Consider the following 24,100-nt stretch of genomic DNA (forward strand, 5'->3'; position numbering starts at 1 on the left):
TTTTATTTTTCGATCCAGAGAAGTAATCTGTAAAGAAGAACAAGTACTTATCTTCAGCACCACTAGCAAAACTCAGGGTGAGGTCATGTTAGCACCCTGGAAAACTCAGCAGGCGTTCACCAATCACAGCAGGAGGTCAGATAAATAGTTATTTATTTATTCTTAGAAAACATGAAGCAGGACACTCAGACCGAGTCCACAACTCAGCTGTTTAACTCCTGAACCGCCTTTAAGAAAGTCCAGAGCATCAACAGTTACCTGACAGAAAGCAGCCAATCACGGGAGAGCAGAGTGACCTTTCAACTGATCCAGTGTAGAACCAACCTTTATTTAAAGCAGTGATGAGTCAAAGTGATACAGCCTTGGCAACCCTGGCCTTTATTTTAATCTTTATTTCATTAATTTAGTGACACAATCCCATCTTATTTTATTTTGGATTAATTTTACGATGTAGAAATGAAAGTAGACGTGTTCAAACGTTTGATTTTTTACCGATCGACAGTTCAACAATCAGTCTCTCACTGTAAACACAAGCTGCCGTCTTTCTTCGTGTGCTGTGTGAAACAACAGGATGAAGGAAACTTCCTCTGCTGCGTCTCGAGTGGTGAAACTGTGGCGTTGTTGCTTTCCAGCAGCTTCCACTCTCAAGCTCAAATGTTGCACAACTAAATCTTCCTCAATCAGAACTCGGAGCAGATGAAAATGAGAAGTCAGGTGGTCGATATGGATGCTTCTTAACTCGAGATAGGAAACCATAACGGAATTATTCATTCATTTCATTACACAACACCACATTTAACACAGCAACAAAGTAACCAATGACAAATAATGCAATACTTATTTCCCTTATAAAGAGTGTGAGGCCACAAAAACACACTCAGGCTTTCTCACCAGTTAATATTTCTAACACGATCATGTCTGAATTATTCACGTTAATATAAACACGATCTGTGCTGAGAGAGTCCACAAAGATATTTTCTTTTATTTGGAGGCAAATCTTTAGTTTTCTAAATGCTTTCAGTAGTTCGGCCACAATTCTCAACAAGCTGCTTCATGAAAGTCAGACTGGAGCTTCCTGCAGCTCCTCTGGTCTCTGTGTTTGGTTCTGTGGTCGACAGTGACAGGTGACTACTGCTCCGCCATCATCTCAGACAGCCTCATCACCAAACTGGAACGCCTTTAGACCCCCCAGCTCCTGGATCAGACACTTCCTCACCAACTGGCCTCAATCTGTCCAACCATCTTTGTCCCCCCAGAGTCCATCGCCAGATCCTCCTGTCTCAGGTAAACCAGGGCCCTCACAGCTGAACCCTCAAACCCCGCCCACCAACTGTTTGACTCCTCCAGACTCACTAACAGCTCCTTCCCCCCACACCCCGTCCTGCCCACCCACCTCACCAATCTGAGCCATGGTCTGAGGGACCCTCACCCCACAGGACGCTCACACAGACTCTGTCTTTGCACTGATGTCAAACACTTGTGTCTCCATTGGCTGCCTTTCTCGTATTTTTGTCTATATTCCTCTAGACTGTAAACATCTCTTCTGTTTGCTGTTTATTCCTTTTTTTCCTTCTTTTTCTCTAAAGATAAAAGCAGGACTGAGTCCTCTGTGTGGAGGGACAGTAACTGTGTGTGTTTGTAAGCATTTAAACAATGCAGAGAGCAAAATTAACAGTAACAGTATTTTGTCTAAGTCCATCATTGTCGAAATTCATTTTACTGAAACAATAACGTGGCGCACGCCTTTGACGCTGCGTTTTCTCCGTTTTCCTCGTCCACACGTAAATGCAAAAACTGAGTTTTTAAAAATCTCAGTTTTCATTGGCCGAAAAAGCTGTTTACACGTGGACGAAAGGTGCAAACGCATAGAAAAATCGGCGTTTTCAAAAATACCCGGGTACGTGTGGACGTAGCCTCTGTGATAACTCTGTGGAAACGACTGAAACGATGGTGTGGACGCAGAGCGTTTTCAGACTAAAACAACGTTTTCAAATTCATCCGGGCTAGTGTGGACGTAGCCTTAGCACGTCTCTCACACTTACTGCTAACAGATGGTATCTCAGGAAGTTGGAGGGAAGCATCCACACACAGAGGAGTGGGGGGGGGGGGGGGGGGGGGGGGGAGTCTTTTGTCTCTTTTTCCACTGATAGCAAGAGAGTGGGGAAAGACCCCCAATTCCTGCTGTCTTTACTATTTATTTATTTATTTTTTACTCTTGCACACTCAGCCACATATCGTTTCATTGTACATGTACAATGGCAATAAAGACCTATTCTATTCTATTCTATTCTATTCTATTTCTCCTGTGTGAGCTGGACTCAGGTGTAGCCGACTGTAGTTTCCTGTTGGTCGTGTTGTTCTTGAACGCTGCTGTAGACGTTATCAGGAAGCTGAAACCACAGACAGACGTGGAAACAGTGACGAGGACAAACACAGAAAGATGGCTGTTAGTTTGCTCTGTAAAGGAATCACTGATCTCTTCTTCTTTCTCCCATTAGACGTCATCTCACCCCACTTAGCCCACTTAACAAGTCATCACATTATAAATATATCTTAATCTATCCCATTATCCTCAATAAAAGGGGTAAAGTGTAGTAAACACAGTTCCTCCCATCAGTAACTCACCTTCAGCAGCGCTCTGATCCTCTGCTGCTCTCAGCTTCCTGTAACAATATGACTGATTTTACAATCAAATATCAAAAACTACAAAGAAAACAAACATGTGGATAAAAAAGAAGAACATGCAAGTTAGGGTTAAGATTATAATTATTCATAATACGCTGTGAACATATTTAACAAAATCATTATGTGTTTAAAAAATAAACAGTCAGAATCAGCAGTTAAACAAACCCACAAACTGAGAAAGTGAAGTTTTCTTAACTGGAAGCTTGTGTGTTGGGTGTTACTGTGTATTTGTAAGATCTGAGTATGAAAAATGATTTGATGTAAAATTGTTTTCACAGCTGTGACGATGGAATTGTACGGAGCCCCGTAGGGGACATGGGAGAAAAAAAATTAAGACGGACTTTTGCGAGATCTCGCAAAACTTTTGCGAGATCCTTTTGCGAGATCTCGCAAAAGTTTTGCGAGATCTCGCAAAAGTTTTGCGAGATCTCGCAAACGTTTTGCAAACGTTTTGCAAAAGTTTTGCGAGATCTCGCAAAAGTTTTGCGAGATCTCGCAAAACTTTTGCGAGATCTCGCAAAACGTTTGCGAGATCTCGCAAAAGTCCGTCTTAATTTTTTTTTTCTCCCATGTCCCTTGCGGGGCTCCGTATAATTGAGATATTTTCCCACGTGTGTTTTTATCATGTAAGAAACAGCAGGAAATGCTCTGTTTAGGTGAGGGAGCTGCGGGAGGTTCAGGGCAGACGAGTCAACGCACATATATACACGAGGCTGATTTCACATCTGTACTTCAGATCATTCCTGTGTTTCCTGACATCAGACCTCCACCTGTGCTGTGGGCTTTAAACTAACTCTCACACAGGCTGCTGAACCAAAGCTCAGCTGTCCGTCTCCTCAGCAGGAAAGATCTTTGTGTGGAAGTGTTGGCAGAGAAAGCTTTACTGTTACACACGTGATGTAATGTTACATACGTGTACTTTACATGAACACAAGTAAAATCACTAAAATGTAATATAGCTCAGATTCAGCACAGCCACCTTCAGCTACTGAAGAGGAACTCAGACTGATTTGTACCTTTCGATGATGAAGAGTACGAGCGCGATCACAGCCAGCAGGACAACAAACACCACACCACGTATCAGAGGAAAGTTACCACCAGCTGTGAAAACAGAAACATGTAGAAATCAACACGTTCTCATGTCACAAACTGTCGGTATGTTACGGGTTGGAAATGAGAAAGCTCGGATAGAAATATAGCTTTAAAACATGTACTTAACAACCTGTTTTATGTATTTAAATATTTAAGTCAGTTTTCATCCTGCATATAATTTATCATGAGTGAGTTTGTGCTGTCAGTGAAGTGACCTGAGCGTCCCATCATGTTTCTATTAACTTTAGTTTTCACAGAATGTCACTGGGTGCTGTTGAGGTGGTGTTTTGCTAAAAAAAAGAAAAACGTTTTACTCTCATGTTGTAACTTTATTGACTAAACTGAAAAACTAGTGATGAAAGAATTCATCCACTCGGACACAAATAGAGGCGACTGTGTCATGGTCCCTGTGTCTCTCTGGCTGCCTCACAGAGAGGTTTTGTTTTCTGTCTTTCCCCCTCCCTCACTTCTCTGCCTGGGCGGAGCTTGTTACGGGCTCCTGCTCTTGGCCCACGCACCTGTGTGATGGTCACCACCTGCTGCTGTTCTGGCTGATTCCCCTGCTACTATTTAAGGCAGTTGCACAGAGCAGCTCTCCGCTGGAACGCCGAGTCTCCTGAGTTCGTGTTCTCGGCTTCTTTAAAGAGCTCCCTGTGTGTATTCACTAACTAGGGATGCAACGATACCAAATTTTTCAAACTGATACGATACCGATACTTGGATCTGAGTACTTGCCGATACAGAGTACAAAAAATGATACTTCTACCACACACACACAAATGCAATGAATTGGAAGACAGGTTTTATTTTATTCTCTGCCGATAAAAAATAAAATCTTAATAAAAATGACCACAAAAAAATTTCAAGTGAAAAATAAGCACTTCTGTTAAATTATTGCAGAGTCTCCACATTGTAATTTTACAAAATATCACTGAACTATTGGCACTGTCTCGAGCTTTCAGAATAATAAATAAACACTTCTGTTTGGAATCAAATAAATACAAATTAGGTTTGCGAATAAAATAAACTTTTAAATTATTGCAGAGTGTCCATAATGTAAACAAACAAAATAATAATTATTATATAAATAATAAAATATAAAAAATTATAAAATAAATAATAAATAAAATAATAATTGGCCCCCTAGTGGCCAATCTAACAAACTACAACAGAAATGACAAGCCACCCTCTGATTAATGAAATAAGTTGGTATCGGTTCATGATATCGGTTAACTTTTACGAGTATAAGTACACACACATTTTACAGTATCGGCCCCGATACCGATACCAGTATCGTATCGGTGCATCCCTTGTACTAACTACTGTTTCCTGTATGCAGATATCCCCCTCCTGGACCAGATTATCGTGTGTGTGGCGGTGTGAGTGGCGTTTTGGAGCGATTGCGGCTGAAGAGGAGTGAGTGTGCGTGGAGGAACTGTAGCGGTGACTGAGCTGAAGTGGAAGCGTGTGTGTGGATTACCCCCTTCTCCCTGGAGCCCCTCCCAACTCACTGTACATATATCGCACTGAGGTGTTCCATATTGTAAACAAACTGTCTTCGTTTGTGTGCAAAGAACTCTGTCTGTGCTTGAATCCGTCCAGTAGCCATGCTTTTTAATTCTGCTGCAGATCTCATTAGATCATCTGAGGACAGAGGATGCACAGGTGAGTCCACCTGTGATGTTTAAAACAGGCTAACATTGCTGAAACATACAAACCATGGCAGGACTCAACAAATACATTTTCATTTGTATTCAAGTCATTTGACTTCTTCAGATGTTTCACCTTTTGTGTCTGAAAGTCTGTGTTTGGGGGAAAAAGTGAATTTTTTAGGGTTTTGCAAAAGTCTCAAGTTTTGGAGGCTCATAATGCTTTGGTATGTTAAAACAAAACTTGAATCTTTGCAAAAATTATTATTATTATTATTGTTTGTATTTGAGGTTCCTTCCTGCCAAACACCACGTAGCTCATAAAGTCACAGCTGTGAGGTGACTCTGTGGAAGAAGTGTCAGTATTTAAATAATTCCCCAATGTGTGTAATCATTTTTTAGAACATCGTTTACAAAAAGCAAAGTTTATCATTTAAAGTTACTTGAAACCTAAAAACAGAATCAAATTCAAATTTGAGGTTCATCCTATCAAAACACTTTACCCGTCTTTGTTTCAGTTTTGCTAAATTTAACAATTTAATTTTAAGCATCCTCTAACTTTTCAAAGCTTCTTTTTTCAGTTTGAAATTGTGGCCGGAGATCGCTCCCACATCTCTGTAGAGTTTGTTCTCAGTTTGATGACGTTTTAAAATTTTAAAAAAGGTTTTGGAAAACTGAACAAACCTCGAGTCTCCACCTGCAGGCTGTGCGGCTCAGAGAGAGTCTCCGTGATGCTCTTCAGAGCACAGGTGTAGTTCCCAGAATGCTCTGCAGTCAGAGGGCTGAGACGGAGGGAGGGGCCAGTGTCTGAGAGGGCGTGGTCATCTTTGAACCACGTGACCTCCAGTTGGTGGAAAGTGCAGACTGAAGCGCAGAGCAGTGTGACGGTTTCACCTCTGCTCAACTTTTTATCTTCACTGGAGCTGATTATTCTCATTCTGGTCGAATCTAAAATCAAAGTGTTTATATTACTTCACACTTATTAATTCTTAATGATGAATGATTATTTGCAGAATTAAGATTTTTCTCTCACCATCAACTCTGACAGTCACTCCTGTCATGTTAACAAAATGTCCTTCAGGATGATCAGCTTCCATCCTGAAGCGAAAGCTTGCGTGGTCTCCCTGCTGAACATCTCTGATCTGTAAAGTGCAGTTTGTCTTCATGTCTCCCAGATATTGATAACGACGATCGTTGTTTGCTGAGTTACTGTCATACACAGATGGAGTGCCGCCCTGACAGAGTGGATGGTTCCTACACCAGCGCACTCTGACGATCTTTAGAGGAACTTCTCTCCGACCATCACTGAAAGACTTCCGAGGTGTGAAGGTGCAGGGGAGGGTGACAGTGGATCCTCTGACAGCACAGGTAGACGTGAAAGGATAGATCACAGTTTGACCCACAACACCTGAGTATGAAATATACAAAGCTGGTCAGATTAAACAAAGAATCACGGCAGGGTATTCTGGGTAGTTGTTATGGTTGCACACAAACTATCAACACAACTTTTTTTATGAACATAACTCCAAATTTTGAGTTACTTTTCTCAAAATTTCAAATTATGGATACTTTTTATTTTATGGATGTTTTTTTTTTTTTTTTTTAGTGGCGGAAACGGGCTTCCATACTGTAGTGTCTGCTGTTATACTGACAGGAACAAAAGAAGTCAGGTACTGATGAGTTACCAGTTACTAATTGTGTATTTAATATTTTCTCATCACCTGTACTGCAGCAAGCCACTAGAGGGCGACTGTGATATTAGAGGCTTTGTACAGTCCAGATCAGAAGTTTAAGATCACTTGAAAAATGGCAAAAAAAATCATGTTTTGCATGGTTGGATCTTAACAAGGTTCCAGGTCGAGCTTCAACATGAAACGAGGAGAAAAGAGAGTGAAACAAAACATTTTTTGAACATGCAATTTATTGAAAACAAGGATTAAACTGAAACAGGATGTTTCGAAAAACAAAAATACCCACAATTTAAAGTCCATAAAACCAGTTTTAGACACCAGTACACAAACAGTAGTTCCTTATTTTCTAATAAGAGTTTTTGATACAATGCAAAATAAGTAAATAAGACAAACTGTAGAGATGAAGGCAGAAACACATCTGATAAGCAGGAAGACGTCACAGCAAAGCTGGCCGGAAAAAAAGAAGAACGAAGGAACTCGAGTGTCCGCCCAACAACTTCCTCAAATAACTGCCTGACTGTTCACAAGCAGCACCGATCTCAGGAAGGAGGTACGAGAAGATCCATGAGCAAATAAAAAATAAATAAGTGGCAATAATGAAATCAATGACTGCATTCATTGAAACCTGCTACCTTCAATAGTAACTGTAAAGTTTTTCTATGCGACGTCAGTCAGAAATAAAGAGTCTGCTACAAGATGTTTGTGTGAAAACAAAAAGTTACATAAAATAACTTCTCCTTTTTATTTCCCCTCAGCAGCTTTAAGGTGGCTACAATGATCACATCCACCTCTGAAGCTGCTCGATCACTTATTGATCTTCTACATTCACACTCACATCTCTGACACGTGGTTTCTGCTCTTGTGGCTTTAAACAGGATTCGGATGCAGAGCAGCAGCAGCGAGTCAAAGGAAAACTCTGAACCCTGTTTTCACTGATCGCCACTAAAACAGGATCAAAATAAGACGTCAGTCTTACCTGCCAGCAGGAACATGAAGCTCCACAGAAGGTTTTTGTCCCAAACTGCCATCCTTAGTTTCTGCTGTGGCTCTGAGGAGCGAGCAGAGAAGAGCTGGATGATGAAATGAGGCTGAAGACTGAGTTGTCTCTGTGAATCTGTCGTTTCTTTTATGGTCACTTCCTGATAACCACGTGATTCATTTAAAAAATAGAAACAGTTTGCAGAAACTCAGAGACCAAAGCACTCTGAGCTGCAGGAGGAGGGTTTCATATTCATTAGATTTGCAAGATGCAACAAAGAGAACGAGAACGTTGTGTAAAAATCTTTGTTTCTTGTTTTATTCAAAGTTCTGTTTCATCATTTGCACGAAATCTCTGCTGAACATTGAAAACAAGTGTGGACACAAAGACAGAAGAATGTGTTTCAGTAGTTCGCTAACAATCTAGGAAGTGTCCAGATGTGCAGAAGCTCCAGATGTTGGTTTCATGTGTCAGCACCAATCGTTAAACATGGTCAGAGCTGTAATTAACGTTTATCCAATGAAAAGTGTTAAAGCATAATATATTATTTTTAGTTTGTTCAACATCTGTATTTTTTTTTTCCCCCCCCCTTGGCTGCATCAAAACAAATAAAGATTGTTATGATCACTGTTGGTCAAGTTACTTGAAAAAAAGTAATCAGTAACTAATTAAGTAAAACACAGCAGAAAATAAATAAAGTCAAAGACTAGCGGTCCTGTTGCTCTATTTTCACCTGTAAAGCAGGAGTGGGGTAGGCGGAGGGTTACCCTGGTGCAGGTGTGCAGCGGTCAGTGGAAGAATCCGCGAGTTTCTCTGTGAGTTTCCCATTACGTCGTAGCTACTCGGTGCTTGTTTGGAAGTTTAGGGGTTTTTTTCGCTGTAAAAAGAAGTTTTTTTCCCACGCACAACGGACACTAATGTTTTTGTCACTTTTTATGGAATCAAACTCAAAGTAAGGTCAGTACTTCCACGCTTTAAACGCTGCACGCTCATACTCTCTCTGCACTCGATATATGATCCATTGTTGATCTGCACACAGCTGTTGTCACCAACGTCGCACTCGCTTACGTCACTGTCATGAGACATTCTGGCAAAAAATCACGGTTTTAGTAACGCAGTAACGCAGCGTTCCTACGGGAAAGTAACGGTAATCTAATTACCTTTTTTGCAATAGTAATCTCTTACTTTACTCGTTACTTGAAAAAAGTAATCAGATTACAGTAACGCGTTACTGCCCATCTCTGATTATGATCGGTTGATTTTCTCTCATCTAAACTGCACCGAGGATTCTGTGCAGAGGAGCTTTTTTGTATTTGAACACACAGATGTGTGGATGAAGTCGTCGCTGTTACTTCTTCAGTTTCATTTTCAGCGTCTCCGTCATGATTTCATTTTCATTCTTTAGTTTTTTTCTTTTTATGTTTCTGTAAAGGTTAATTCAGCAGCATTTAGAAGCTCTTTAATGAAAATTACATTTTAAAGCTAAAATCTGATTATTGTTGTCATGCATGAATTTTCAAATCTCGATAGTTTTAGTGGTTAAACTTTATGATTGATTAATTTTTGACGTGCTGCTCAAATTTAGATATAAAAATGTAAATTCAGCTTCCTGTTTGCCGAATTAAAAACAGTCGAGATTTTAGTTTTACACGTTCTTTTTATTCTAATCATTCTGTTCATGTTTTGTTGTTTTTACGACAGGTTTAGTCTCAAACACGTTTCAGTCCCTGCAGGCAGAGTCTGACATCACATCCTGTCTGCTTGTTTCAGAGAAAACAGAAACTTCCTTCATCTGTTGAGTTAAAGCTGTAACACTCATTCTCAGAAGCTCGTGCCATCACCTGTTTCACAACTTTGTCCTACACTAAAGACATTTGTGAGGGATGATTAAACAGACGTCAGCGCAGATTAAAATATTAATATAGTCGATGTTTTCTCTTGTTTGTTTATCAAGAGGAAACAGGAACCCTCGAGAAATTTAAAGAAAATCTTAAAATTTTTCATAAAAACTTTTTTTTACAACAAACAACAACAAAAAACAGACAAATTAAAAAAAATCTTTATTTTTATTGCAATTAACATAGAAGAAAAATGAAAGTTATTTTTAATAAAGTCATATGTTCATAACAAATAAAACATTTTCTAAAACAGAAGTCGTGACACTGAAACACAGACTGTACGTAGAAGATGTCCAAAGGCCCATCGTGACGCCACAGCTTCATGTTTTTAAGAGCGAGGCGGCTCTAACAGTGAAACCGAGACCACCGCAGGCTCGTAAAGCTTTTGCATCATTTAAAAATAGACTAAATAACACCTGAAAATAACAGGAGAACTACTTCCTCCTCTGAAGTTCTGCAATCAAGCTGCAAAACATCTGAGGAAGTCTTAATGTGTTGCTAATCTCACTGAGCCAGTGCTGGTATAAAAAAGTGGACTCGTACAGCTCTGGCAGCCATGACAGGGTAACGACAAGCCGGTTATTCATTTCCATTTCTGCATATGTGGCGTCTGCGTGGACGACTGAATGTGTGTGAATGCAGACAGGAAGTGCTTTTAAGGGTGAATCAGGCGTGTTGTGTTTGTGCTTTAAGTGCTCGAGTAAAGCAGAAGAAGTGTGGAAATGAGAGCAAACTCTCCTCTATCATCAGCACTTGGAAAATGAACTTCATGTTTCACTCAGCAGAGCTTCAAACTGCAGACGAGCTTTTAACTCACTGGGAAACGTTTAATGAGGTCACAGATTAAGTGAAGGTTCGGCTCATTTTCTCACCTCTTATTGAGGTTTTGCAGACGTGTGACCACTAACCAGGTGATGTTAATGTTTTACATGTGTGACAGTCACAGAGACAATGACGAGCAGTGGTGGTCAAGTTACTTAAAAAAAGTAATCAGTAACTAATTACTGATTACTTCCCCCAAAAAGTAATCCCGTTACTTTACTGATTACTTATGTTCAAAAGTAATTAATTACTTAGTTACTTTTTAACAACACGATTTACAACCTGAATAGGTGATAAAGTGATAGATCTTTCAGCCCAATTCTACTTTTTCTGCATAATCCATCATACAAAATGTAATCAAATGGAAAAGTCTCTTTTTAAAACTTGTTTTATTAGTTTTAATCTTTTAACTTTATGCATCAAGTAAAAATTTAATTATCTGCAACATTCTCTGACTGGAAGAAATTAGTTTAACATTTAAACCTATTTTCTGCACATTCCAGCACATAAAATAAAATATTTTTGTGTGTTTACACTCAGTCTTTCAAATAGATGCAAGTAAAACACAGCAGAAAATAAATAAAGTCAAAGACTAGCGGTCCTGTTGCTCTATTTTCACCTGTAAAGCAGGAGTGGGGTAGGCGGAGGTTTACCCTGGTGCAGGTGTGCCGCGGTCAGTGGAAGAATCCGCGAGTTTCTCTGTGAGTTTCCCATTACGTCGTAGCTACTCGGTGCTTGTTTGGAAGTTTAGGGTTTTTTTCGCTGTAAAAAGAAGTTTTCTTCCCACGCACAACGGACACTAATGTTTTTGTCACTTTTTATGGAATCAAACTCAAAGTAAGGTCAGTACTTCCACGCTTTAAACGCTGCACGCTCATACTCTCTCTGCACTCGATATATGATCCATTGTTGATCTGCACACAGCTGTTGTCACGAACGTCGCACTCGCTTACATCACTGTCATGAGACATTCTCGCAAAAAATCACGGTTTTAGTAACGCAGTAACGCAGCGTTCCTACGGGAAAGTAACGGTAATCTAATTACCGTTTTTGCAATAGTAATCCCTTACTTTACTCGTTACTTGAAAAAAGTAATCGGATTACAGTAATGCGTTACTGTAATCAGTAACGCGTTACATCTCTGATGACGAGTCAAATGAATTGAGTGGCAGTGATACAGGCCTGGGACCAATGAAGCTTTCTGACCATCAACGTAATCACCTGCACGGCTATAAAAGTGAATCGTGTGCAGATCGCTCGGCTCAGATCAGGCAGCATGTGGACGATGGTTGTGGTTCAGCAATGTAAAGTTTGAGCTTTTGTTCTCAGAACAACCTGATCAGAGAAAAGCAGCTCAGACTCTGAAGAGTATAAAGTCTGCATTGTTGCATTTTTCCTCGTCCTGGTTTAATGAGCGCTGTAAGAAGAAGTGTGCCGGGTCCTTCACTCAGACTCGAGTTTCAAACCAGCTTCCAGATGAGAAAATAATGATGTGGAATAACAGAGAGAGTGTGGAGCAGATCACGGGGAACTAAGAGGAGCCCAGAAACAAATAATTCGACTGTGAGTTATTCCCAATATGGACAGCGTTACGGACTGTCCCAATACGGACTGAGCTGCATTCATGACTTCCTCCACCTCACAGCACACATGCACCACAGAGCTGCAGCTTTGGTTCATCTCTCTGAAGTTTTCTAATAGTTCTGTATAAAGTCAGAGTGGAGCCGCAGCTTCATCAAACAGATTAACACAAACTGCCACAGCTCACAGCTTCCTGATTGGTGGATCGAGGGAGTGAGAGAGCTGCGGTTCATCCTCGACTGGACACTGAGGAATAGACGACGTCATCGTTGGCCGCCTGCAGGCGCCTACAAACAAAAATCAAAAGAAAATGATCTGATGACAGCTCATGAATGCAGCATAGACGGACACTTCTGTGGTGTTATTGTGACACGTTGTCTTTCATCACTGTCTGCTTGTCGCAGCGGCTTCAGTGTCACCGCCACAAATCTGAGCTGTCTGTTGTTTGTGCGACGACACAAACGCGAGTGTTTAAATGTTTCCATCGCTGCGTCCTACCTGCTCTCCTGTTCCTTCTGTTTGAACTGGACGGAGGCGTAGCTGACGTCCTCCGCGGCTCGGCCGGGTTCCTGCTGCTGAGCTGCCTCGGTTTGTGCAGACTTCACGATGTTGCTGTAGATGCTATCAGGATGCTGAGAAGCACAGCAGGGAAACAAAGAGATCAGACTGAAGATCCAGAATCAAAGCAGCACACTTTCAATCAATGCACATGTTTTGAACTCAAGCTTGCTAAAATAATAAACTATACAGAATGTCACATCACATCCTATAAGATTCATCCATCCATCTTCATCCGCTTTATCCGAGGCCGGGTCGCGGGGGAGACCGTTTAAAGTGTCACAGCCTGGAACACCTCACCCAGGAGGCGCCCAGGAGGCATCCTTGTCAGATGCCCGAACCACCTCAGCTGGCTCCTTTCGATGTGGAGCAGCAGCGGCTCTACTCTGAGCCCCTCCCGGATGGACGAACTTCTCACCCTATCTCTAAGGGAGAGGCCAGCCACCCTTCAGAGGAAGCTCATTTCCTATAAGATTCATTCATAGTAAAGTCCTCCCATCACCAACTCACCTTCTGCTCCGGATCACCTCCCACAGCGCTCTGATCCTCTGCTGCTGCCAGCTTCCTGCAACAGTATCAGTATTTATGAGAATCACACAACAGGACTGTAGAAAACGGACACAAAGACAGAAAATATTATGTTTCCATGTGATTATAAATCACACATATTAGTAGGTTAGGAGTTAGGAAACATGCTGTGATGTCAGAGTTGATCAGCTGATATTGTATTGATTGTATTGTCTCTTATTAATATGAAAAACTACTCAGATTATTAAGTATTTAACAGAACGTTTGCCAACTGTCTCTTAATCGACTCTTTCATTCTTGGGCTGCAGTTTGTACCTTTCCTGCATGAGCCTGTGGTGGAAACGTCTTTATTCATGTAAAGGAAAATATTAACATGAGGAAGCATAATCATTCTAAACGTTATCACACTGTGCTTCTGCATTTTCTCATTTATTACCAGAGATGGGCAGTAACGCGTTACTGTAATCTGATTACTTTTTTAAAGTAACGAGTAAAGTAAGGGATTACTATTGCAAAAACGGTAATTAGATTACCGTTACTTTCCTGTAGGAACGCTGCGTTACTGCGTTACTAAAACCGTGATTTTTTGCGAGAATGTCTCATGACAGTGACGTAAGCGAGTGCGACGTTCGTGACAACAGCTGTGTGCAGATCAACAATGGATCATATATCGAGTGCAGAGAGAGTATGAGCGTGCAGCGTTTAAAGCGTGGAAGTACTGACCTTACTTTGAGTTTGATTCCATAAAAAGTGACAAAAACATTAGTGTCCGTTGTGCGTGGGAAGAAAACTTCTTTTTACAGCGAAAAAACCCCTAAACTTCCGAACAAGCACCGAGTAGCTACGACGTAATGGGAAACTCACAGAGAAACTCGCGGATTCTTCCACTGACCGCTGCACACCTGCACCAGGGTAACCCTCCGCCTACCCCACTCCTGCTTTACAGGTGAAAATAGAGCAACAGGACCGCTAGTCTTTGACTTTATTTATTTTCTGCTGTGTTTTACTTGCATCTATTTGAAAGACTGAGTGTAAACACAAAAAATATTTTATTTTATGTGCTGGAATGTGCAGAAAATAGGTTTAAATATTAAACAAATTTCTTCCAGTCAGAGAATGTTGCAGATAATTAAATGTTTGCTTGATGCATAAAGTTAAAAGATTAAAACTAATAAAACAAGTTTTAAAAAGAGACTTTTCCATTTGATTACATTTTGTATGATGATTATGCAGAAAAAGTAGAATTGGGCTGAAAGATCTATCACTTTATCACCTATTCAGGTTGTAAATCGTGTTTTTAAAAAGTAACTAAGTAATTAAGTAATTAATTACTTTTGAAAATAAGTAATCAGTAAAGTAACGGGATTACTTTTTTGGGGAAGTAATCAGTAATTAGTTACTGATTACTTTTTTCAAGTAACTTGACCAACACTGTTTATTACAAGTACAATTTAACGGGATTTGATCAAATGATATTTTCCAGATTGATATAAATATACAGCAAACACATTTTATTTTATTATTAATTATTAAAAAAAATAAACCTTTGATTTGATATATTTAAGGTGAATGTCTGCTTCGTGTTTACTGAGGATGAAGTTTGAAATCCACACCAACTTCACATAATTTGCTTCTTTGCTAAAGTAAAACCACAAAAACATGAAATAGTTCAAACACTCGACTCTGTTTCTGCACCTTTTGATGATGAAGATGAAGAGTACGAGCAGGATCACAGCCAGCAGGAGACCAAACACCACACCAAGTACCAGACGAAGGACACCATCAGCTGTTAGAACACAAACAACAGATCATGGGTGACATCACTGGGTGCAGATTTATGAAAGTGAACAAAGCTCTTCACGTGTTTTACATGTGGTTCATTTATAAGCTGAGTATAAAAACAGTGTTTGTATGAAGGAGTTTTTCCAGATGCAAATGTCCCAGTTTTATTCTGCTGCTGAGATGATTTGGTGTCAGGTTGACCATCATTGTCGTGTGTTTGCAGTTTGATGACGTCTCAACATTTTTTAAAAAGCTTGAGAAAACTGAACAAACCTCCAGCCTCCACCTGCAGGCTGTGCGGCTCAGAGAGAGTCTCCATGATCTTCTTCAGAGCACAGGTGTAGTTCCCAGAATGCTCTGCAGTCAGAGGGCTGAGACGGAGGGAGGGGCCAGTCTCTGAGAGGGCGTGGCCATCTTTGAACCACGTGACCTCCAGTTGGTGGAAAGTGCAGACTGAAGCACAGAGCAGTGTGACGGTTTCACCTCTGCTCAACTTTTTATCTTTACTGGGGCTGATTATTCTCATTTTAGTCGACTCTAAAATCAAAGTGTTTATATTACTTCACACTTATTAATTCTTAATGATAGTTTGATTATTTGCAGAATTAAGATTTTTTTGTTCTCACCAACAACTGTGACAGTCACTCCTTCCTGGTTAGTAAAACTTCCTTCAACATGATCAGCTTCCATCCTGAAGCGAAAGCTTGCGTGGTCTCCCTGCTGAACATCTCTGATCTGTAAAGTGCAGTTTGTCTTCTTGTCTCCCAGATATTGATAACGAGGATCGTTGTTTGCTGAGTTACTGTCATACACAGATGGAGTGCCGCCCTGACAGAGTGGATGGTTCTTACACCAGCGCACTCTGACGATCTCTAGAGGAACTTCTCTCCGACCATCACTGAAAGACTTCCGAGGTGTGAAGGTGCAGGGGAGGGTGACAGTGGATCCTCTGACAGCACAGGTAGACGTGAAAGGATAGATCACAGTTTGACCCACAGCACCTGAGTATGAAATATACAAAGCTGGTCAGATTAAACAAAGAATCATGGCAGGGTATTCTGGGTAGTTGTTATGGTTGCACACAAACTATCAACACAACTTTTTAATGATTGGTTTGCATCAAAATTCAGTTTTTGACCCTGCAGCTCAACCTTCAAACAGTCGCTCATGCTGTGATATGATAACGTGCAGCAGTTCACTGCAGCCCTGCAGACTCTGAAACACAGAGTGACCTGCTATAAACAAAGGGCTGCAAACTTTCTATAGGTCATTATTGCTTATGTTGATGATTATGTTCTTTCAGTGATGTCAGTTTTTAACTGACAGCAGGCTTTACTGGGTGGAGTGACACTGCAAGGACTGTAGACGGAAATCAGGTCAAAAACTCTGGACACTAAAGGATTATGTGGATTCCCTACAGACAGAGCAGCAACAAGGATGGGAAATATATGCTGAGTTAGAATATACCAGGATTACAGCTGGATAACCTCATCCTGTTTTAAACCCAGTGTTGGGAAGGTTACTTTTAAAATGTATTCCATTACAGATTACAGATTACATGCCCCAAAATGTATTCTGTAACGTATTCCATTACGTTACTCAATGAGAGTAACGTATTCTGAATACTTTGGATTACTTAATATATTATCATGCTGTTTACAACTACATGAATGTACTATTGCTGTGATTTATTACTGTTACTGAAGGTCCGCGGCTCCGAACCGTAGTAAAGGGACCTCTGGCTAATACGGTGGGTTCTGTGTCGGCTCGTAGCTGAAAACTAGCTTTACTTTGTTGTCTGGGTCACTTTGCTAGCAGAGACAGAGAGAGGCGTTGAAAGGCTGCTCCAACAGAACTTATTGTTTCAGAGGAAAACACGAACACGGTGTACAGTCGAGTCTTAATAGCTTACTTACAGCTGGGCTCGTCAGGCTCTCTTCTTGGCTGCAGTGGTTATTATTATATTTACATGCTTCCAGCTCCCGTTTCTGCTCGATGACAGCTCGTACTTTTCCTTTTTCTCCCTCCCTCGCTCACAGACACATAACGTGTATGGCAGTCCATTCTCCCTGCAGCACGGACTACACTGCCCATGATGCTACATTCTTTAGAGCTATACCTGTAGCATTCTGCCTGTTAGCTTAGCACAACAACAACAACAGGCGCTCTCTCACCCAGGAAACACGCAGAGAGAGAGCGTCACCCTGTAACCATGGCAACCGTAACGCTGCCGCCTGGAACAACAGAACGTAGCTGTCAAACAAAACCCAAACAGTCCTGACCCGCCACAATATGAAACAGGGAAGTACCGCCGTGTAATCCATTTATTTCAACAAAGTAACTGTATTCTAAATACCACCTTTTTAAACGGTAACTGTAACGGAATACAGTTACTCATATTTTGTATTTTAAATACGTAACGGCGGTACATGTATTCCGTTACTCCCCAACACTGTTTAAACCACCACAATGTTTCCCTGAAGCAAACCAAACCTGAACCAACAAACAGACGTCCATGTTTAGAAACCGGCTGAGCTTCCGCCCACGCTGCAGCCTCATCATCAGAGACAAATACGACATTCAAAGTGCCCTCAGATATAATCAGTGAGAGCGTTCTGCAACAGCAAAGATGGCGATAGTTTAACACAGCAAATATTTTAAGTTCTTTTGTTTGTTTGTTTTTTAAAAAGACTTTTACTCCTTAAATCACATTTTAAAGTGTCTGTCTGGACTTTTTAAGGCTTCCTTCATCTTTCTTGTCTCCTGTCTCTCTGCCTGTAATGCTGCTGCTGCTGCTAACCTCAGTACGCCATGCTGAAGGATTTCTCAGTCTGTCAGTGCATCCAGAGGACAGACTGAGGAGACTTTGAGGAGAAGCTAAACCAGCTTGTTTCATGGATGAACAGAGTGGCTGCAGCAAAGGGCAACATGAGATAAATGAAGAGTCTAAAGATAACATTTCGAGCTGGAAACAAGCAGCATGAGTCCAATTTGTTCAATTCTTAATACAAGTTCATTCAGACCTGTGTGTATTGAATTGTATTAACACCACGTTAGTGCAGAAACATGTTTTATTTAATACTCATATACTAATTCAAAAAAGTCTTTCAGGAAAATGTCAAATCCATCAGTAGTGTTGCATACATCATTAAAAAGGTTATTTTAAGACAGCAGTACGAGTAAAACTGTGCCCTTACTCTGTAATATTTCTGTACTTTCAGCAGAAGAAGTGATGCAAGTAAGAAAAACAGGAAGTCTGCTAAAGCAGCTCAGGACTGAGCCATGGCAGCTCGCCCGACGCGGAGGAAAGCAGAAGTTTATTTAACCGAGATGGTCCCGACCTGCCGAGTTAGCTGTGGGGCTGGTTACCAGCTTTCAACATGGCGGTCACTCCTATGGTCAACTTCTGTACACAGTTTGTGTTTTTGAAAGTTATTAAACATGTTTGCTGCAAAATCCTTCAGCCTGGAGACGCGTGAAAGGAACCATTAACAGCCCAGGATTCATGCCCAGTTTAATTAAACTTCAGTGCACATCTGTATTTAAACTCTTCATGTATCACATCAGCATGAAAATCCTACTCAGTGTTTTCTGTGTTTCTTTATGACCGTGCTCCCTGCTGTTCCAAATAAATCCTGGAAAGTCCTGATGCTCAAGCATCCAGGTAAGGAAATCCCAAAACATGGATTCTGTTCATCTGGATGTTTTCAGTGGGAGAAACGTTTCATCATCATCATCATCCAAGTGACTTCTTCAGTCTCAGCTGACTGCAGGTTTCCAACCTTACACATAATGACTGACACTGGCACCACTGACCAACTACAGGCCGTGAGGTCAGTTTCATGCTCATTGATATGCACGACTATTGATCAACGGTGATTTATCAGTCGTCCTGGAAACACAGGTGAAGCAGCGGGCAGCAACGTCGCATTAAACAGGCGCAGCTCACCTGTGTAACAGCTGCACCAGCTTTCAGAGCACCAACAGCAACAAGCTTTTATTTACACAACCGACAGCACAACAGGGAAGAAGGAAAAGAGAAGTAATGAGAACAGACGCGTTTTTATATCACTGCAGTAAAAGTACTCTTAAAGTAAACGTGGGTTTAAAATGTCCGTCACTAACAGACAGAAATAATCCGTCTGTTATAAAACACTCGAGTTTCATTTAGAAACCTTCTCCTTTCGTTTCCCCTCCAGCAGCTCCGAGCTCTTTGAAACGATCGTTAACCCTCCCTGTGTGATAACATCAGCTTGTTTCACATCGTCATTAATTCTACGTGATTCGAATCATTTCTCTGATTTAATACGTTTGTAGATTTGGAAACAGTTTGCAGACCGAGCAGCAGCAGCGAGTGAAAGCACAACTTCACAGATCCGTCATTAACAAGAATAAAAACATCTTTTCAGTTTTACCTGCCAGCAGGAACACGAAGCTCCACAGACTCATTTCACCATAAACTGACATGTTCGGGTTTCTGTTGAGCTGCTCTGGGTTTCGTCTGTAATCAGAGAGCGAAGCTGAGAAATGATGATGTCTCGTTTTTGTTTTGAGGAACTCTCCTCTCTGACTTGGCTCTGTTAGTCGGACCAGCGCCGCTCCTTTTGGAGTTACTTCCTTTCACATTTTATATGCGATCAGGCCTGAAATCATTCGTGCAAAGAAAAAGAAAAAACAAGAAAAGAAAATCAGTTTATCACAAACAGAAGTTTGTTTTTATCACAGAAACATAAGAGAGTTGTCAGTCTGGACAAAAACGAAGCACTGCTTTGAAAATGAAAAAGTTTTTTTCTTCCTCTTTTCTATTTCAGAAGCACAAGGAGATGTTGCAACAGAGCACAGAGAGTTTGCACAATCATGAGCTCTGCAGAGCAAATATAGATCTAAAAAGGTTTCAGACTGACACAAGTGCAGAGGACAGACAGCATAACGAGGAGAGGGGATCAGGAAGTGGCAATCTGCGGCTTCTCCTGTGGTCGCTGCGTTTACTTTGGCTTCAGAAGTGGCTCCAGCTTCGACTGGCTACTGAAGGGCTGACCACAGCAACGTCAGCGTCCTCCACAGAAGAAAGGACAAAGTTATAAAAGGACTAAAACTGCAAGTGCATCAGAGGACATCCACTCAACACTCAGAATAGATCACACACACAAGCACAAAATGTTAACGTACACAGATGTGGAGTTTCCATCTGCACAGCTGAAACATCTGTCCATCCTCCCCGTCCTCCTGTGTCTTTTGTTTGGCATGGACGGTGGAGATGATGTCCAGATGCTGATGTCCCCCACAGCTCGGCTGCTTTCACGCTGGCGACCTTCATGTTGGGCGTTGCTGTGACTCTTATCAGCAAGCTGAAGACCGCAGACAGAAATAAAACACAGAACGCTCTTCAGGAGTTAACTCTTTGCAGGGTTGTTGTGCATCCTGTATTTGTATCATTGTTGTGCCTCATCGTTACATCTAAACGATGCTAAGAATACATTTATTTATTTTGTGGGTTTGATTGTGTGAAGTCATCTTACAGGAAGTGTTGTCTCGCTGACCTGGTTCTCCAAAACTGCCCAGAAACTTTTCTTTTTTTGGTACTTCCTCTGAAAACAGCCTTTCACACTCAATCAGCCCACGTCCTCAAGGTGAGAAATTAAAAAAGAAACCGTTTTTCTAAACTTTGAGATGAGGAAGAAACTGAGCTGCATCCTGCTGCTGCAGCTTCATCAGCAGGATGCAGCTAAAAAATCCATATTTACAAAATGATGCAACAAGAACAAAAGTGCTGCTCAGGGAAGAGTACAGTTAAGAGTAGTAGCACCATCACCAGTAGGTGGTAGGGTAAAGTGTCTGCCCAAGGACACAACGACCAGGGGATCCAGGGATCGAACCGGCGACCTTCCGGTTACAGATGCGCTTCCCAACCAACTGAGCCACGGTTGCCCCAAGTACAGAGTACAGAGTAGAGTACAGAGTACAGAGTAGAGTACAGAGTAGAGTACAGAGTACAGTTGAGAGTACAGAGTAGAGTACAGAGTACAGTACAGAGTACAGAGTACAGTGTACAGTACAGAGTAGAGTACAGAGTACAGTACAGAGTAGAGTACAGAGTACAGTACAGAGTACAGTTGAGAGTACAGAGTACAGTACAGAGTACAGTGTACAGTACAGAGTAGAGTACAGAGTAGAGTACAGTTGAGAGTACAGAGTACAGTACAGAGTACAGTTGAGAGTACAGAGTAGAGTACAGAGTACAGTGTACAGTACAGAGTAGAGTACAGAGTAGAGTACAGTTGAGAGTACAGAGTACAGTTGAGAGTACAGTTGAGAGTACAGAGTACAGTACAGAGTAGAGTACAGTTGAGAGTACAGAGTACAGAGTAGAGTACAGAGTAGAGTACAGAGTAGAGTACAGAGTAGAGTAGAGTACAGAGTAGAGAGTACAGAGTACAGAGTACAGTACAGAGTACAGAGTACAGAGTAGAGTACAGAGTACAGAGTAGAGTAGAGTACAGAGTAGAGAGTACACAGTACAGAGTACAGTACAGAGTACAGTACAGAGTACAGTACAGAGTACAGTACAGTACAGTACAGTACAGAGTACAGAGGGACTCCAGAGGGTTCAGTCAGACATGTTTCAGTGTCAGTGAAGAAATTATTTAAACTACACAAACACAAGAGGAAATCTCATATTTACAGTCGTCACTGTGCTGAGACTCGATCAATGAATGTAGACCAAACAAACTCAGTATTAAGTGAAAGCGAGACGTTTATTATGGCTGATGGAGAAATACAAAGAGAACCGAGAAAAACAAACTATAACAAAAACTGGAAAAACTAAAACTAAAGATGAAAAACCCTAAACGTGAAACTTGGCATACATAGATACCTGGAACATGGAGACAACAGACGACCTGACACTGAACACAGGAAGACAGAGGACCTAAATACAGCAGGTCAGGTTAACATCAGCTGAGGCTGAGAAGAGTCCCACAGGTCTGGAAAACCTGTGTGGTACCAGTGCCAAGGACTCCACATCCCAATGACCTCAACAGCTACAGGCCGCTGGCTCTGACATCCCACCTGATCAAGACCCTGGACACCGGTCCTGGTTCAGCCCCTGGTGAGCTCATCACTGGAACCACTTCAGTTTGCCTACCAGCCTGGCACCTGGAGACCGCTGGGAGCACTGGAGACTGCTGGGAGCACTGGAGACTGCTGGGAGCACTGTGAGAATCATGTTCTTTGATTTCTCCACTGCCTTCAACACCATTCTTCCCACAGTCCTGACGGACAAGCTGGAGACTCAGGAGTGGACCGTCACCTCACTACATGGATCCTGGACTACCTCACTGACCGACCACAGTATGTGAGAACTCAGGGCTGTGTGTCGGACAGGGTCGTCTGCAGTACGGGGCCCCACAGGGAACGCTTCTGGCTCCGTTCCTCTTCACCATCTACACTGCAGACTTCTCCCACAACTCCACCCAGGACTTCCTGCAGAAATGATTTGACGTCTCTATAATAGTCAGCCTCATCACTGATGGGGACGACAAAGAGTACCAAGAACTGACCCATGGTTTTGTGGACTGGTGCCAGCAGAACTACCTCCAGATCAACACCAGTAAAACCACAGAGCTGGTGGTAGACCTCCACAGGCACAAACATCCTCCACTGCCACCACTGAACATCCAAGGTATGGATCTTATCTTATCTTATCTTATCTTATCTTATCCAGAAGAGTAATGAGGGAAGTGGAAACACCTGGAAACACAGCTGACACAAATGAACACGATGCCACAGGGGAAGCAAAACTAAACACTCTGAACATGGAAACACAAGAGTGATTGATTGACAATTGGACGTGGGAAACACAGACATTGTATCTAAACAAAACCTAACTAAGACATACTAATAATAACACACAAACTTACCATTACTCTGATACATCATAAGATATCAAACATACAAAATAAAGTTGCTGCGTCACAGACTGAGCGCCCTGACAACAGAGCTCGAGCTTAGACGCTGATCTTGAACAAAGCATGATTCCTCTGCCGGGCCTGCGAGAAGCAGCTGCCAAACCAACACGTACCCCCCAGGCAGGGTGGACATAAAGCTGCATTTATGAATTTATCCAACTGTCTGCACCACAGAGCTTTCACAAGAGGAATCTGATCATCGCAGCGAGCTGCCTGCTGCTGTATGAAAGTCAGACTGCAGCAGATCAACACAAAGTGCTGCAGGTCAGAGCTTCCTGCAGCTTCTCCTGTGGTCAGCGTGGCTCCTTTCAGTTCTGTGGGTGAGAGCGTGCCTTCAGCCTCGACTGGCTAGTGAAGAGTAGACAACGGCATTATCGACTTCCTCCACGTGCCTGTGAAGACCAAGAGAAAACTCCACATGAGCGCCATAAAAACATCTGGGGTTAGAGTGAGCGCCCACATCTGGCTCCCAACAGGGCTGAGCCCCCTGCACCACAGTTACACCACTGTAATGTCTGCAGACGATACCACGGTGGGGGGATGAGTCCATCTACTGCGTTCTTCGTTTTTTTGTTAACTTTTATTCTTCTTTTGCAGATTTGTGTCTCTATTTTGTTGTTCAATGCTTTGTTGCTACAATGACAATAAAGATTCTGATTCTAATGATTGGAAAATTCCATTTGTGAAAAAATAAAGAGCAAGTAGCTGCAAGCAACGAAGTCCAAGACTAAGAATTAACAGGAAGCCTAAAAGCAGTCACCAAGTAAAAGAAGTCCAACAACTTTTACACACCAAAGAGAAAACCCAGAGTCCCAGAATGCATCACAGCATGGCATCAAATCGACAGTTTTTCAGTGAGTCAACAACT

The 24,100-nt window shown here is 41.7% G+C and overlaps 3 protein-coding genes across 8 annotated transcripts in view; all 3 read right to left on the reverse strand.

Annotated features, from left to right (window-relative positions):
- Positions 1-70: 70 nt before the first annotated feature.
- On the reverse strand, positions 71-8,254 carry LOC146509155 (sialic acid-binding Ig-like lectin 10). Its single transcript, XM_085176390.1, has 6 exons — positions 8,094-8,254; positions 6,460-6,834; positions 6,111-6,374; positions 3,702-3,786; positions 2,626-2,663; positions 71-2,390 (listed from the first exon to the last, which is right to left on the reverse strand). Exons 1-6 carry the CDS (start codon positions 8,143-8,145, stop codon positions 2,383-2,385), a joined length of 822 nt encoding a protein of 273 aa, XP_085032516.1. The 5' UTR covers positions 8,146-8,254; the 3' UTR covers positions 71-2,382.
- A 430-nt stretch (positions 8,255-8,684) lies between these two features.
- LOC146509156 (B-cell receptor CD22-like) lies at positions 8,685-21,511 on the reverse strand. 3 transcript variants are annotated; one of them, XM_085176380.1, is made up of 9 exons: positions 20,625-21,511; positions 20,435-20,593; positions 19,681-19,766; positions 15,892-16,266; positions 15,539-15,802; positions 15,179-15,269; positions 13,466-13,520; positions 12,896-13,029; positions 8,685-12,684 (listed from the first exon to the last, which is right to left on the reverse strand). In XM_085176380.1, exons 1-9 carry the CDS (start codon positions 20,699-20,701, stop codon positions 12,627-12,629), a joined length of 1,299 nt encoding a protein of 432 aa, XP_085032506.1. In that variant the 5' UTR covers positions 20,702-21,511; the 3' UTR covers positions 8,685-12,626. The 3 variants fall into 3 exon arrangements, with proteins under 3 accessions (XP_085032506.1, XP_085032505.1, XP_085032504.1); XM_085176379.1 differs by lacking the exons at positions 20,435-20,593; positions 20,625-21,511 and adding an exon at positions 20,166-20,392 and having other exon boundaries at positions 19,681-19,908; XM_085176378.1 differs by lacking the exons at positions 20,435-20,593; positions 20,625-21,511 and having other exon boundaries at positions 19,681-20,392.
- A 482-nt stretch (positions 21,512-21,993) lies between these two features.
- LOC146509157 (uncharacterized) overlaps positions 21,994-24,100 on the reverse strand; it is a 12,537-nt gene continuing 10,430 nt past the window's right edge. For 3 of the 4 annotated variants that reach the window (XM_085176371.1, XM_085176370.1, XM_085176369.1), the window contains one exon: positions 21,994-23,624. In XM_085176371.1, the coding sequence (XP_085032497.1) occupies positions 23,567-23,624 (58 nt within the window). In that variant the 3' untranslated portion in view covers positions 21,994-23,566. The remainder of the gene's footprint in view (positions 23,625-24,100) is intronic. The other variant, XR_014876688.1, reaches the window with a different exon arrangement.

The sequence above is a fragment of the Neolamprologus multifasciatus genome, chromosome 11 (genome assembly GCF_963576455.1).
Source record: "Neolamprologus multifasciatus chromosome 11, fNeoMul1.2, whole genome shotgun sequence".
NCBI classification, from domain to species: Eukaryota; Metazoa; Chordata; class Actinopteri; order Cichliformes; family Cichlidae; genus Neolamprologus; species Neolamprologus multifasciatus.

Coding starts and splice junctions, on each gene's coding strand:
- LOC146509156 (XM_085176380.1), bottom strand. CDS start 20,701: ATGATACAAATACAGGATGCACAACAACCCTGCAAAGAGTTAACTCCT. Junction 19,767..20,434: donor GATGGAAACTCCACATCTGT/GTACGTTAACAT, acceptor CTCTGATTACAG/ACGAAACCCAGAGCAGCTCA. Junction 13,030..13,465: donor GAGGTGATCCGGAGCAGAAG/GTGAGTTGGTGA, acceptor TGTGCTTCTCAG/CATCCTGATAGCATCTACAG.
- LOC146509155 (XM_085176390.1), bottom strand. CDS start 8,145: ATGGCAGTTTGGGACAAAAACCTTCTGTGGAGCTTCATGTTCCTGCTG. Junction 6,835..8,093: donor CTTCATGTTCCTGCTGGCAG/GTAAGACTGACG, acceptor TTTCATACTCAG/GTGTTGTGGGTCAAACTGTG. Junction 2,664..3,701: donor GTACTCTTCATCATCGAAAG/GTACAAATCAGT, acceptor ATATTGTTACAG/GAAGCTGAGAGCAGCAGAGG.